The 13,488-nt window shown below is 33.1% G+C and overlaps 1 protein-coding gene across 1 annotated transcript in view; it reads right to left on the reverse strand.

Annotated features, from left to right (window-relative positions):
- mGluR (metabotropic Glutamate Receptor) overlaps positions 1-13,488 on the reverse strand; it is a 720,415-nt gene that overhangs the window by 500,539 nt on the left and 206,388 nt on the right. The window contains exon 5 of the mRNA XM_072546856.1: positions 2,425-2,872. Within this exon, the coding sequence (XP_072402957.1) occupies positions 2,425-2,872 (448 nt within the window). The remainder of the gene's footprint in view (positions 1-2,424; positions 2,873-13,488) is intronic.

The following is a 13,488-nucleotide window of genomic DNA, read 5'->3' on the forward strand; positions in this document are numbered from 1 at the left end:
TTTGCAGAAGTTCCAAGTATTTTCGCCCAGTCAACATACCGTCTATAAAAAATGGACCAATGACATGATTCCCTATTATGCCTCCCCAAACATTTACTTTTCGAGGACGCTGGGTACGAGCGACATAAATCTGACGAGGATTTCCTCGAGACCAATACCGAGCATTCATTGAATTGTGATGGGCATGCAATGAAAACGTACACTCATCGGTGAACAAAACGTTCTCTAAAAAATGTTCATCTTGATGTGACATTTCCATTGCAGTTTGACAAAAGTCTAAACGTTTATATTAATCTCCAGGGAATTGTTCGTTGGATTTATGAAGTTTATAGAGACGGTATTCATGTCTTTTCAAAATTTTACCTACTCTAAATCTTGAAATTCCATATTGTTCTCCGAGACGAGATGTTGATTGGGTAGGATTTTGCTCAATACTTGCACAAATCAAAGTGTCCCTTAGTTCCAAATCTGGATTTACCTCCCTTCGTCTACGAACTCCTCTTGGAGCGAACACGGATCCGTAAGTAAAAAAATTTACGTATAATAGACTAAATTGTTGATCGTGCTGGAGCCGGCCTATTTGGAAACATATTTACAAATTATTGTCTAATCATGTTGTCTGGTAATCCATTCACATGATAGACAACAATTTGTACTTTTCCTCGACCGTTAAAACCATTTTTACGAATTGTTTTTTCAATAAAAAGTTTCTGTTTACCGTGCAAAAACACTTCTCGATATGTTATTATTTGATGGCTAAAGGCTTGATGATTTGGTTAGCTGTAAAGCAGGCAGCTGTTCTCGCTCATCCATTCCAATGTTCTCAATTGTTTTGAAAATCATTACCTGTACAGAGGAATTGATATTAACACTGAGAATTTAGTGATGGATTTGACATTAAACAGTCTTCACCGGATTATTTTGCATTCACAACTGAAGACTGTAAAACTGGAATTGAATTTGAATTATTTTGTATTTCTATTTTATAACATTGGAATAAGGATAAATTGTAAATAATGAGTTTTTCGAAAACTTGTTACCTAATATGTATCATATTTTTTATTATTTTTTGATTGAATAAAACAAAATTTTTATCCTTGGTGTGAATTGAACCCCAATCTTCTTGTCAATAGACCACGTCTCTAACTATTACACCAATTCCACATACAACAATTGTTTTCGGACAGAACATACCTACCTTTAGTTTAGTCAAATATTTAAGTTGAGTTATTTTTATTATTAAATAAACTTAAAGACTTATAATTTAAAATCGCTACTAATTAATGTTTTTTACTATAATATATCTTAATTTATTCAATCATTTATTCTAACATCAGAACTTAATAAAATAAAATATTTTCGAAGTCATCCGTATAATTATGACTGAAGTCAAATAGCCACGTCTAAGAAATAGTTTATCTCGTACTATCTCACAACTTAATCTGTCTTCTATCCTTTCCGCTATTTTGCCGGGTGGTAAGGCACTCATCACTGTATACAAAACATTGTATAAAATTTTTCTGAACTATATTCATAAAAGCATCCCACTGATTATCTACCTCTAATGTCTCAAAAACAGATACCCAGTATACATTACCTAACATGAATTTAAAAAAACTTTTATTCTCCTTGCTAAATATTCGTTATTTTAGTATATTTGACTCAAATTCATTTAATTCAAATTTTACCTTATGAACAATATGATAAGATGTATGAGGACTGAATACAAGAAAATCAAATATGTCAAGATTTGTGAAAATATTATCTATACAGGATTTTTTGTTACCTTGTATAGTGTGTATAGTCTTTGATGGAAGGTTTAATATTAAAGGAGCTCAAAAATATTTTTAATGTGTCTGGCCACCTCGCATCCTCAAGCAGCATATCTAAGTTAAAATCACCAGCCAGAAAAATGATGGAGTCCTTGTCAAATAAATCACAAAGTATTTGGTCTAATTTGTTTATTAAAACTTGTGGGTCTTGTGTTCGGTAGATGAATAGGTTTACAATCTTCTTCTTATTAATTAGCATCTCTGCAGCGAAACACTCAAACACCGTTCTTTATGATAAACTAGAAGTACATTTAAGTACAGTAATGAAAAAATTTACTGCTTTCCTTAAAAATCTTAGCTATATATCATTAAAATAGAAAGATTACATTTCACGTTCATAATCATAAATTGAAGATTTGGGTTGAAGTAGTGACGATAAAAGCATATAAATTTTAACATTGTGACATACCACCTTAATGAATTTAAACTGAATATTTTGTTTTTAATTATGCAATCTTTCTTGTATTTCATATACCTTTTACATTTGAATGTTACTTTTTCTTCAAAATATGTCTATAAAAATATTAACAAAATATAGAAAAAATACATGGCAATGGTAATTTAAAGTACAGATTTGTCTAAATAAACTTACCTAGCATCCTCAGCTCTAGTAAAGAGCACGACGCCCCTGGCGTTTATTTTCTTTTTCAATTTTAAAATAATGTTGTCGAACTCTTTGTCGTCTGCGGCACTGGGCACTTTCTCAGCAGTGGCGATGCAGACATTACGTTCTTGAGCCTCCCTGTGGAACACTTCAATTCCATATTCCCCGTAGGATCCTTCTGAATAGATCGTCGATACATAGGACCAATTGACACTTTTGACAATGTCGACTAAAGCACTCGACTGAAAAGTGTCAGGAGGAACTGTGCGGGCGAAATATTTAAATCTAGTTTTGTCGCTTAGTGCCTTCGCTGTCGAGGCCGGGGATATCTGAGGTATGTGAAATAGTCCCAGAAGGTTAGCCACTTGTAGAGATACAGAACTGTAGGATCCTCCTACTACTCCGAATACCGGACCAGAGTAATTGTTACGTGGCACTGGCATCTGTAATAATAAAAAAAATAGATGCATGTAATAAATATTTAGTAAGAATTTCTAAAATTATTTTTTATATATAGTGAAATATTATTGTTGCAGATAATAATAATAATACCAAAGAAAAAATTTAAATAGTGTAACTCACATTTACAAAATATAGTGGTAATGTTTTCTAAAGGTTGATGTAATTTTCCCATTTTTCTTTTGTGCTAGTCCTTCGACTTTGTTATATTTAACTATATTTAACTTATTTTATCCTAAGTTTAAGTTTCTCTCAGTGTATCTGATTATATTATTAATGAAAATTCGTATAGTAATTCTTATGACCTGTATTGTTACGTTTTTTATTAATAATTTCATCTCTAATGTCTCAACTCAAATCTAGGAAGCTTAAGTTACCAACATTATTTATTTAAAAATAACAACAGAATAATGTTTAAAAACTTAAGTTACATCCAAAAAGTTATTATTTATTCAAAATTTTCACACCTCTATCATTAATGTAGATCTTAACCCTTAAGTACTAATGCCCCGTCTCTCAGACGGCACGGCTTGTCAAAAGTTGGATATCTCCCTACCTAAAAAATTTTAAAGGTAGCCCATTTATGACTATTTAAGTTGGGTTGTTATTTATTGCTGTTGGGATTGGCAGTTTTCTGTAGGTTGTTATTCCAAAGATATTTAGATTCAAAGTGTGATTTCCGTCTAATAGACGGGTTGTGAGTGTTCGTATTTATTTACTATTTACCTGAAAATAGATGAGAGACCCAGTACGCCAAAAAGGTCCAATATGGGGATAAAAACTACGAGGAAACTCTTTTGAAATGGCTTGATGAGGTAGATGACGACACAAGCGAAGTTGAATCAAATTTTGATGGAAATGTTGCCATTAACAGCGATCACGAAACGGAAACGGAAATAGAGGGTAAGTCAAATCTCTTGGAATTATTATGTATGTATTGTACTAAAGTTCGGTGTTACTATAGTATGCGGTCAACTTCGAGGGTGCGATCTACCTGATGCATAAAATACTGAGATGCAAGAAAAATTTTGTAGAAAAAATTATTTATTCGCAAGTAATAAACATTTGGAGCAAAATCAATGTAAAATAAAATGAAAGTAAATCAACCAGGCCATGTTATTTGAAAAGAGGAGTTCATATTTGTGCATACCCTGGAAAAATATTAGGGTATTATTTGCATATTAGTAAAGAAATTAAATTTGCATAGTTCATTTTATATTCCTAAATAATAGTAGTATAAATGTTTATTGTACTTAGCAGTAAACAGTTCGTCTACAAAGGTGCTCTTTATTATTGTTTGCAAACCCTTCTGAGAAAAGAATATGGTGATTAGCCGCACATGTATACAATACCAACAAAAACAATATTTACAAAGTGAATAAAACGCATAATGTAGAAGAATTATTTATTGAAAGTATTGATTTGTAACATTAAAATAGAAATTCTTATGATTTATGCATTTTATTCACTTCAAAACAGCGTATACACCGCATTCCTGGGTAGACCGTAAGCTATAGTAGAAACGCGACGGTAGATCGCATAGTATAGCATTACGTAAAATTCTCTTTTTAGTTTCAGAAAATAAAAATGAGGTAGAAGAGACTTATAGAGAAGATAATGTTGACCAAAGCAGTGAAGAAGACGATCCAGAGGAGACAATGGTAGAAATAGATACAAATGGTCAAAAAATCCTCCCACTTCAAATAGAGGCCGGCGTCCACAGAAGAATATACTTTTACAGTTACCTGGATTACGCCCTGCAGCTGAAATTGTAGATATTGCAGACCCTTTGCAGGTTTGGTAGTTATTATTCAGTAATAATATTTGCAACATAATTCTTAGATGGACGAATGTGAAAATCGGCAAAGAAAGCCAAGTACAAAAATCAAAATTCACCTTCTCTCAAACACCTTGACATGACAGAACTTTACGCATTTTTGGGATTTTTAGCATTTACATGCTTATTTAAATCAAACAATGAAAACTTAGATACTATTTTTGCTACTAATGGAACTGGTAGAGAAATAATGAGATGCATTATGTCAAAAGAGAGATTCGCATTCCTTTTGTCATGTTTGCGATTTGACAATCCCAAAGACAGAAATGAGAGAATAGTGTTGGATTCAGCAGCACCGATTCTAGAAATTTTAAGTGGATTCATTTAGTGTCATTCATGCTATACTATTGGAACTTTAGCCTGTATTGATGAAATGCTAGTGGGATTCAGAGGTCGATGTCGCTTCAAAATGTACATACCGAGTAAGCACGCAAAGTATGGTATAAATGGGAAAAAATCTGACGGTACTGGACTTACACAGAAACAGAAAAGATACAGTAAGCCGTTACACAGGCTGTCATGCGCTTAATTACTCCTCGCTATGGGACCAACAGATCTATAACCTTTGACAACTGGTTTACATATATAGAGCTGGTAGAGGTATTAAGAAGTAAAGGTCTAACTTGCATTGGAACAAGAATCGTAAATAAATTCCTCCTATCTTCTTACCCACCAAACGACGAGAAGTGGGAACGGCAATTTACGGTTTTACAAAACATATTACTTTACTTTCACACACAATACATAAAAATAAAACCGTAATTTTGGTATCATCATCTCATCACGCAGTAACTGAGGATAGGGACACTAAAAAAACCACACATAATAGTGGATTATAATTATTCAGCAAAGGGTGGTTCGATTCAATGGACGAAAAATGTGCCAAATTTACAAGCACTCGTCGATCTCGCCGTTGGCCTATGGCTATAGTTTTCAGATTGTTTGAAATAAGTACAGTAAATGCTTAGATTCTTTATGAGTCTTTTAAAAATAATACTCATTTTGAAAGGCCCAATTTTATTGAAAAACTGGCATTTCAACTTATCCAACCTCAGCTAAACAGAAGACTAGAAAGTTCCTCTTTACCTAGAAAACTAAACTAAAGTTGAGCATATGCGAGATACTGGGTATAGATGAACCTCATCGGCGTCCAGAAGTAAGAGTGGAAAAATTAGAAAAAAGAAAGGACTGTTCTTACTGTCACTATAAAAATAAAAGAAGAACAGCTTATGTATGCTTTCATTTCATTGTTTCACTTTCATTTTTTTTGTGTTAACATTTTTTTAAAAGTTAAAATTTTGTGTTAATATTTTAATATTTCTTACTCTTTGCTTAACCCGATTATAAATTTTTATCAAGATTCTTTAATTTGTTTAATTTTTATCACACTTTTTCAGGCCTAAAAATGTACACAAAAAATCGATCCATTCTGGTTATAATGTTTTTTATTTTAATAAATACAGATAAACTATATTAATTAATGTGTTTTTTAGATAACTAATACTTTTAATATTAGTTATCACAACACATCTGTAGTCCAGTTTTGATCTAATTAAAGCGCTATATAAATTTATTAGAGTTGGAAAATCTGCTCCCCAATTTTTATTGTTACATTTAGTGTTACAGATTTCAAATTGTTTAGTCCAGCTTGGCACGATAGTCTTAGTGTATATGACTTGTCCAGCTTAATTTTCCAGTAAAGTTGCATCCCTAGGAATTTTATTTCTTTTGTATATTCTATAGGAGAATTGTATAAAAATAGATTTGGGAGCTTTTGTGGATTTGGTTTTCGTGAAAAATGTATAGCTTTTGTTTTTGTGGTGGAAAACTGGAGCCCAATATTGTTAGACCACGATTTTATCGACTTAAGAGCTGCAGCAATACGATTATGAGCAGATAATATGTTTTTATTTCTTGCTAGAATTACCAGATCATCAGCGTACAAAAAAGTTTTAATTGTGCCATTGTAGTACGACACAACATTGTTAATAATAATTAAAAATAGCGCTACGCTTAGATTCGAGCCCTGTGGAATTCCATTTTTCTATAAATTAAGATTTAGACAAATGGTTATTGATTCGAACTTGGAAATATCGTTGCCGTAGAAAGTTTGAAATAAAAGCAAACATGTTACTGTGAATCTTCCAATTGTAGAGTGTAGTTAAAATATTAAAGCGCCATACTTTTACATCAAAGAATATGGTTCTCATTCTTGCTTACATATAAATACTTCGTGAATTTCTGGTTCCAATGATATTAAGTTATCTAATGTTGATCGATTTTTCCTAAATCCACTTTGTTCGGGTATAATAAGATGTTTATGTTCAAGATACCACATAAGTCGATTGGCAATGACCTTTTCTAGCAACTAACACATTGCATTAGTGAGAGAGATTGGTCTATGGATTCTGCTTCAAATTTAGGTTTACCTGGTTTGTATATTGGAACTATGATTGACGAGTGCCATATTTGTGAGAATACCTTATTGATTCATATAAAATTAAAAAGTTGCAGTAATAGTTATTTCAAGAAGTTTTAAATGATGTCAATAACGTTTGGGGCCTCGACGCCCCTGGACTATTAACATCCATTTTCGTTGTTTAATTTTTAATTTTTGTTTTCTTCATTTGATAGAATTTTGTTGAGCCGGTCCTGTATCGGCTAATTAATTCGACTTATGGAAGTTGTCGAAAAACCAGAAACAGGATTACTAAATGTGTTGTATTGAATTATTGGTTATATTAAATATTTAAAATTATTGAATTTGTATTAAATTGGTAATGTACTCACAGTTTATTTTCTGTGTAATGAAACTTTGTTATTTATATACACTATTTAGCAAATAATGTTTTGCGTTTCGTGGTTATAAACCGATGAAAAAGTGGTCGCTAAAAAAGAGTTTCCAAGCCAAAATATCTTCTGGTGTACATGATGAGTGAGCCTTTGAACCTAGTAGACGACGCAATACGTTTTCTTGAAATTGCGAGTGTTCTTTGAGAAAAGCGGAGTTTTATACAAACTAAAACTATTTTTGCCATATATTAGTTTTCTTCGTTGATCACTAGCTTTCTGAGAATCTTTACTCTCCTAACCTAACCTAACCTCTGACTTTGCTAAATGGCATCAGAATGTCCACTTTTACTAAACTCTTTGTCTTCGTCGTTACTCAAACTCACAGATTATTTATGTATTACTTTAAATTAGATTAGATTTAGACAGGTGGCCTTTCGGCCTATTCCACTGCGACCTTTTCTGATCTATTGTGGTCCTCTAGTCCTAGATAACATTCTCTAGCCTGACACTTTTTATAAAGTCTAGTATCATCGAGACTGTACCTTCTATGTAGCTATTTGCCGGTGGATTTTCTTCTCGTAATGCAAAGAACCGCACATTTGCCAGACTGTCACACTGACATAAAATGTGCTCTGCTGTTTCTTCTTCGAGGTGATAGAATCTGCATAGGTTATCATCTGATAATCAAATCAGCTTCAAGTGCCTATTCAGCTTACAGTGCCCTGTTAAAAGACTATAGCTTTGACTGTTTTCCTGTCTTTGCTTATTAGTAAAGCTCGGATTATAGGCAAAATGCCTTTTTTGCCTATTTTGCCTATTATAATTGTGTTTTGCACTTTTTGCCTTTTTTCGTAAATTCCGCCTATTTGTGCTTTTTTAAAATTTCATGGTACTACCCATGATATTATTCTATTACTAAACCATTCTATAATAAAATTTTGGGTCAATAATAAAATATCAATGGTTTGTTTATATAACAGATTTCTAGGAAAATGTACCTGATCGAGACTTGAGGGTTAACTATTTGGAAATCCCTAAGCTTTATTAGTTTATTATCAGTTGTACAGTCGGTTACTGTATCAGAGTTTAGTCACAAATTGCTATATCCTAGTTTAGTTTTGTTGCGTATACCGAAAAGCAAAGAACACGTTTTAAAACGTTTTAGACATTTGTGTGAAAAGATGACGTCTAAGTTAAGGCTATGGATCGCACCTTATTCGGAACTTTCTCTAGAAGGAGATGGAGCATTTCGTAAACCATGCGGCAAATCGGTAAGTTTTATTTTTTCTCTTTTTTTCTCGTACCACAACATAACTAAATTCTAAAGCGGTTTTAGAATTCTAATTATTTTTTTTTAATTCTCAGATTTCGAGTAGAAAAAAGTACTTTATTGACCAGCATTGTGGAACCCCACTTCATAAACGTAATTTGGAAAAATTAAATTCCTCTAATTTAGCCCAAATATCTCTGCGGGATAGTTTAAGCAGTTCAAAAAATAAAGGAGGAAGAGGCATTTAAATTTGATTTATGCCAGATGATGATTGCATCCAACATTCCTCTATATAAAGTTAATAACCCTGGTTTTAAATGCTTTTTCGAAAAATATCTTAATAAATCCTTACCGGACGAGAGTACATTGAGAAAACATACTGTGGAAAAATGTTATGTGGAATGTATTTCAAAAATTAAATTAATTAATTATAAATTAATAGTTACCACAATTACCTTATTAGAAAAACAAGAGATAAATTTATGTGAGTCAGTAAAATTAATAGATAATTTAAAGACGAAAATTAAATCGGCACCTGGAAAAAACATTTAGGTATTTCTATTAATGATAAAATTTTAAGTTGTTACAATGTTTAATTATTAATTTACAGTTATTTAGTTACTAGTTTATTTATACTAATGTTATGATTATGATGTGTAAATATACCTGCCTTAAGTTAATATTACTTTAATTCACTTTGTACAATAAATAAGTTATATTCCTTTATTGCCTATATTTTGTCTAAATGTTAATATTCCTCCCTTTTTTAATAAAAATCTTTGCCTATATAGGCGCCTTTTTCTTCAATTTTTGTTGCCTATAAATCCGAGCTTTACTTATTAGGTGTGTAGTAAATTTTGGCAAATGTTCTGTAATGAACTCTTTCGCCTGTCTTTGTTCTGGTGAATTCCTCCACCATTCCAGAGATCTCTGAGCTACCCACTTCCTTGTAGCAGTTCTTGTTACTGACTTTGCAACGCCGCAGAAGGGTTCCGGTCCAATGAATGGGATTGATGAGCCTTGTTTGGCTATTTTATCTGATTTTTCATTGCCCTTATGACCCTCGTGCTCTGGTACCCAGGCTACCGTAACCTTGCTAGTTCCTAGTTTTTTTAGGGCACACACGCAATACCATACTAGCTTAGAATTGACCTCTACAGAATTGAGTGCCTTAAGCGCTGCCTGACTATCTGTGAAGATGGCAACTAAACAGAACATTCTTTCCTGCCTTTCTATTTCTTCCACGCAGTGATAGATTGCGGTTAATTCCAACTGTCCCATCCTTAGATAGACTTACCGGGAAATGTATCCCTTGATGTGTCCCTACTATGTATTACTTAAAGAGACATCTTTGCAGTGTTTTGTAAAACTAAATTTAAATTATCAATGAGATTATTTAAGAACTTACCACATTTTTCGGTTTTGTTACTTCCTCAAGTACTGTTGTGACTGTTAAAATTACCTAATATTATTTTTGATTATGGAATTTGGTTTAAAACATTGTTCATATGCCTGAACCAGTAGGATACATTACAAATATTGATTTTCCTTTTGTGGGTGACTGTCACTGCAACTATTTCGAGGTTTGTTTGTAGTTGGATTTCAGTTGAGTCTATGTCATCACTTACGAAAATTGCCATTCCCTTCCTTGAATGGCTAGGAACTCGGTTTCTTAGAAAAGAAACATAATTTTTTAACGTCATATTTTAGTGCTTGAAATTGGCCTTATCTAGGCAGATGACTAATGGAAGATATTCGGGAATGTATGCCCGTTCTTAATTACTAACATGTTACCAAAACTTGTTGGTAACATGTTTCTAATAACATGATAACTTTTGTGTGGACCGTCCTCATTGGGATTGCAAGCAGTAATATTTTAGTAGCATTTTTATAGTCCAGTCTATTTCAACGTGTCCGACGAAAGTGATACACTTCTGGCGGCTGCCAATAGCAACACGAAGCGATGTACCTTGCTCAAGGCAGCAATGTTCAAAAAACGCAACTGGTCCTTTGGTCGGTCGACAAAGATCGACGTCCGCCATTTTATTTGATACTATTTTGGTGCCGTTTCGTCGTTCTACCAATGGAATTTGTTCGATCGAACTTTTCCAAACCATCCAAATTCGATGTGTGGGCGCCTAGCGATAAGGTATTTGCCTTTTACCCTTGTCTAATTTTGAATGTTATTAATAATGCAGTTTTGAACTCGCACGTTTGTAGGATTTTCTGTGCACTCTCACGTTTAACTTTATGTTGTAAAAAGTATAAAAATTAAATTATATTTTTATTTTTAACTAATTGAAGTTATAAATTTGCCAAGACCGATATAAAGCTTTGTCAGTTGCTCAGTATCGGGGCCGGACTCCGTATGCACAAATATCCACTCATTTTGTTTAATTAAGGATTGTGTGTTTGGTTTGTGAAGCAAATATATACAAAGGATCTACAACGTTAGTTAAGTGGTACAATTTTGGGCATAACGTCAGTTTATGGTTACAACATTAACACTAAATTTCCTGTTGTTACAGTGATTTTTTAAACTCGATATTTTAGATCCAGCTAGTGTGACAATTAAAGCCATTAAGTGTGCAGTTTCTAAACATACTTGTCAAAGTAATGAACAATAATTGGTTTTAACTACGCTTAAACATCGGACCAACCGTTTTTGGAATCCTATTACTGAAATTAAAGTGTGTTTGTCTTTTAAATGCTGAAAACATTCCTAATTAATTAATTAGAGACGCTGTTCACTGAAACATCTGTAAATTTAGGTCCTTTCAGGGAAATAATCTTGTCAGAGATTAGCGAGTACGTGTACGAAATAATAACACTATATTGGCATTACTTTTCTAGGCCGGCATTCTTCATTGATTAAAATAATAAAACAGGGCATTTTAGTTCGAATGGAGCTCACGATCTATGAGAACTAGGGTCAGTTTATATAATCAGAAGTTGAACACGGTATAAAACTGGAAATGTATAAAAACAGAAGTTAGAAAAGTAATTAATGTTTCAATGAAAATTTCTTTTGTGAAAAAGAATACACAACTTATACAAATCCGTAATATGAAAGAAATAAATTTTAAATTACGGGTTTTATTATTAAACAGATTTGTTTTATTTTATTTGGCAGCAAATTTGCAGTTGTTACGGGATATCCGACACTTTTTTCAGTTTTAGATGCATCTGTGTAGAGAATCTCATCATATGAAATTGTGTTGACCAGCTCTAGGAAAGATTGCCTCAGAATTTGGCTGTTGGTGTCATTTTTATAATAAATCCAGGGAGAAGTTGACGACAGTATATGAGTATCTGTTATTGAAAAATCAACAGTTCGTGAAAGGTGAAGTCAAATTTATAGTAATGTCGGGTATTTACTACTTTGGAGTCCTTAAATAAGTCTTTGATGCTGATATGTATACAAAGCACCCATAAAACAGTTGAGAGCGAATGGGAGATCTGTATACTTTAATAAGGATATCTTCATCAGCTCCCCAGTGATGGTTTGCAAGAGATTTAATTTTTTTGTACTTTGAATTAGCTTTGACGTTTGTGATCTGTGGTTTCCATGTTAGTCGACTATCAAAAATTAAACCTAGTATCTTGTGTTGATTAGCTACTGTGAGCGGAATACCATTAAATGCAATTTGAGATAATAATATGACACGGGTTCTTTGACTGAATTTGAGTACTTTTGATTTTTCACCAGAGAAATTAATACCAAAACTTATAGGTCAAGAAGTTAGTTCATTTACTGCTTTTTGGTTTAAGTTTGTAGTTGTGAACGTATCTTTACCGCAGCAATATAAAATTAGGTCATCAGCATATAAGTTGTAGTTCACTGGGTTGTAAATATTCTTGCAGAAATCATTAGTTATTATAAACATCAGATAGTTATTATAAATAAAGTGGAACTTAGGACTGATCTTTGGATACCCTGTTTCCCTGAAGATAGATTAATTAAGCTTTTCCGTCAACTAATACTTTGAAACGGCGATTAGAAAGAAACTGTTCGATAAAAGATAATGTATTTCCCGTAATATTGTATTCTTTTAATTTGGCCAATACACTATAACATGATAGAATGTCTAAAACGCTCTGAATGTCAAATGATGTTGCTATTAAATCTTGCTTATTTTAAAATGTGGTTGTAATCTCTGTTTGTAACATGACAAGCTGTCAGCCACGCTTCGGGATGGATGGAGTCCGGATTTAGCTGAATCTAAAATTTTGTGTTTTTCTAGATGCCACATATATAAAACTATACCATTTTTATACATCAAGGTTCGCAGTGTTTATTTTTAACATGTCGTTTGTAACGATGAGTCCAAGCCATCACCGTTAAACCAGCGTGCGCGCGAACCAACCCATGAAGTAGGAGTGTATCGACAGTAGAAAGGGCAAAGCTCCGCTATATAAACGGCAACATTTCCTCACAGAGACAGAATCGACAGGTGTTGACTGAAGATTCTCTCCTTCCCTACCCCGGCTTGTGGACGTGTTGAGTTCACAAGTTGTTTCCGTCCCATACCGTCTTTACCCGAAAAGCGTGTTGAGCTTTTCACTACCCGTACTCTGAAACAGTCGTGTTGAGACTGTCGAGGAGTGTCCTATTAACCCGAATCACTTAAGGGACGTGTTGAGTTCCTTTCCTTTCTTTGTACCTATCGTCCGCTGTTATTAAATCGATACA

This window comes from Diabrotica undecimpunctata, chromosome 10, assembly GCF_040954645.1.
Source record: "Diabrotica undecimpunctata isolate CICGRU chromosome 10, icDiaUnde3, whole genome shotgun sequence".
Taxonomy (NCBI): Eukaryota; Metazoa; Arthropoda; class Insecta; order Coleoptera; family Chrysomelidae; genus Diabrotica; species Diabrotica undecimpunctata.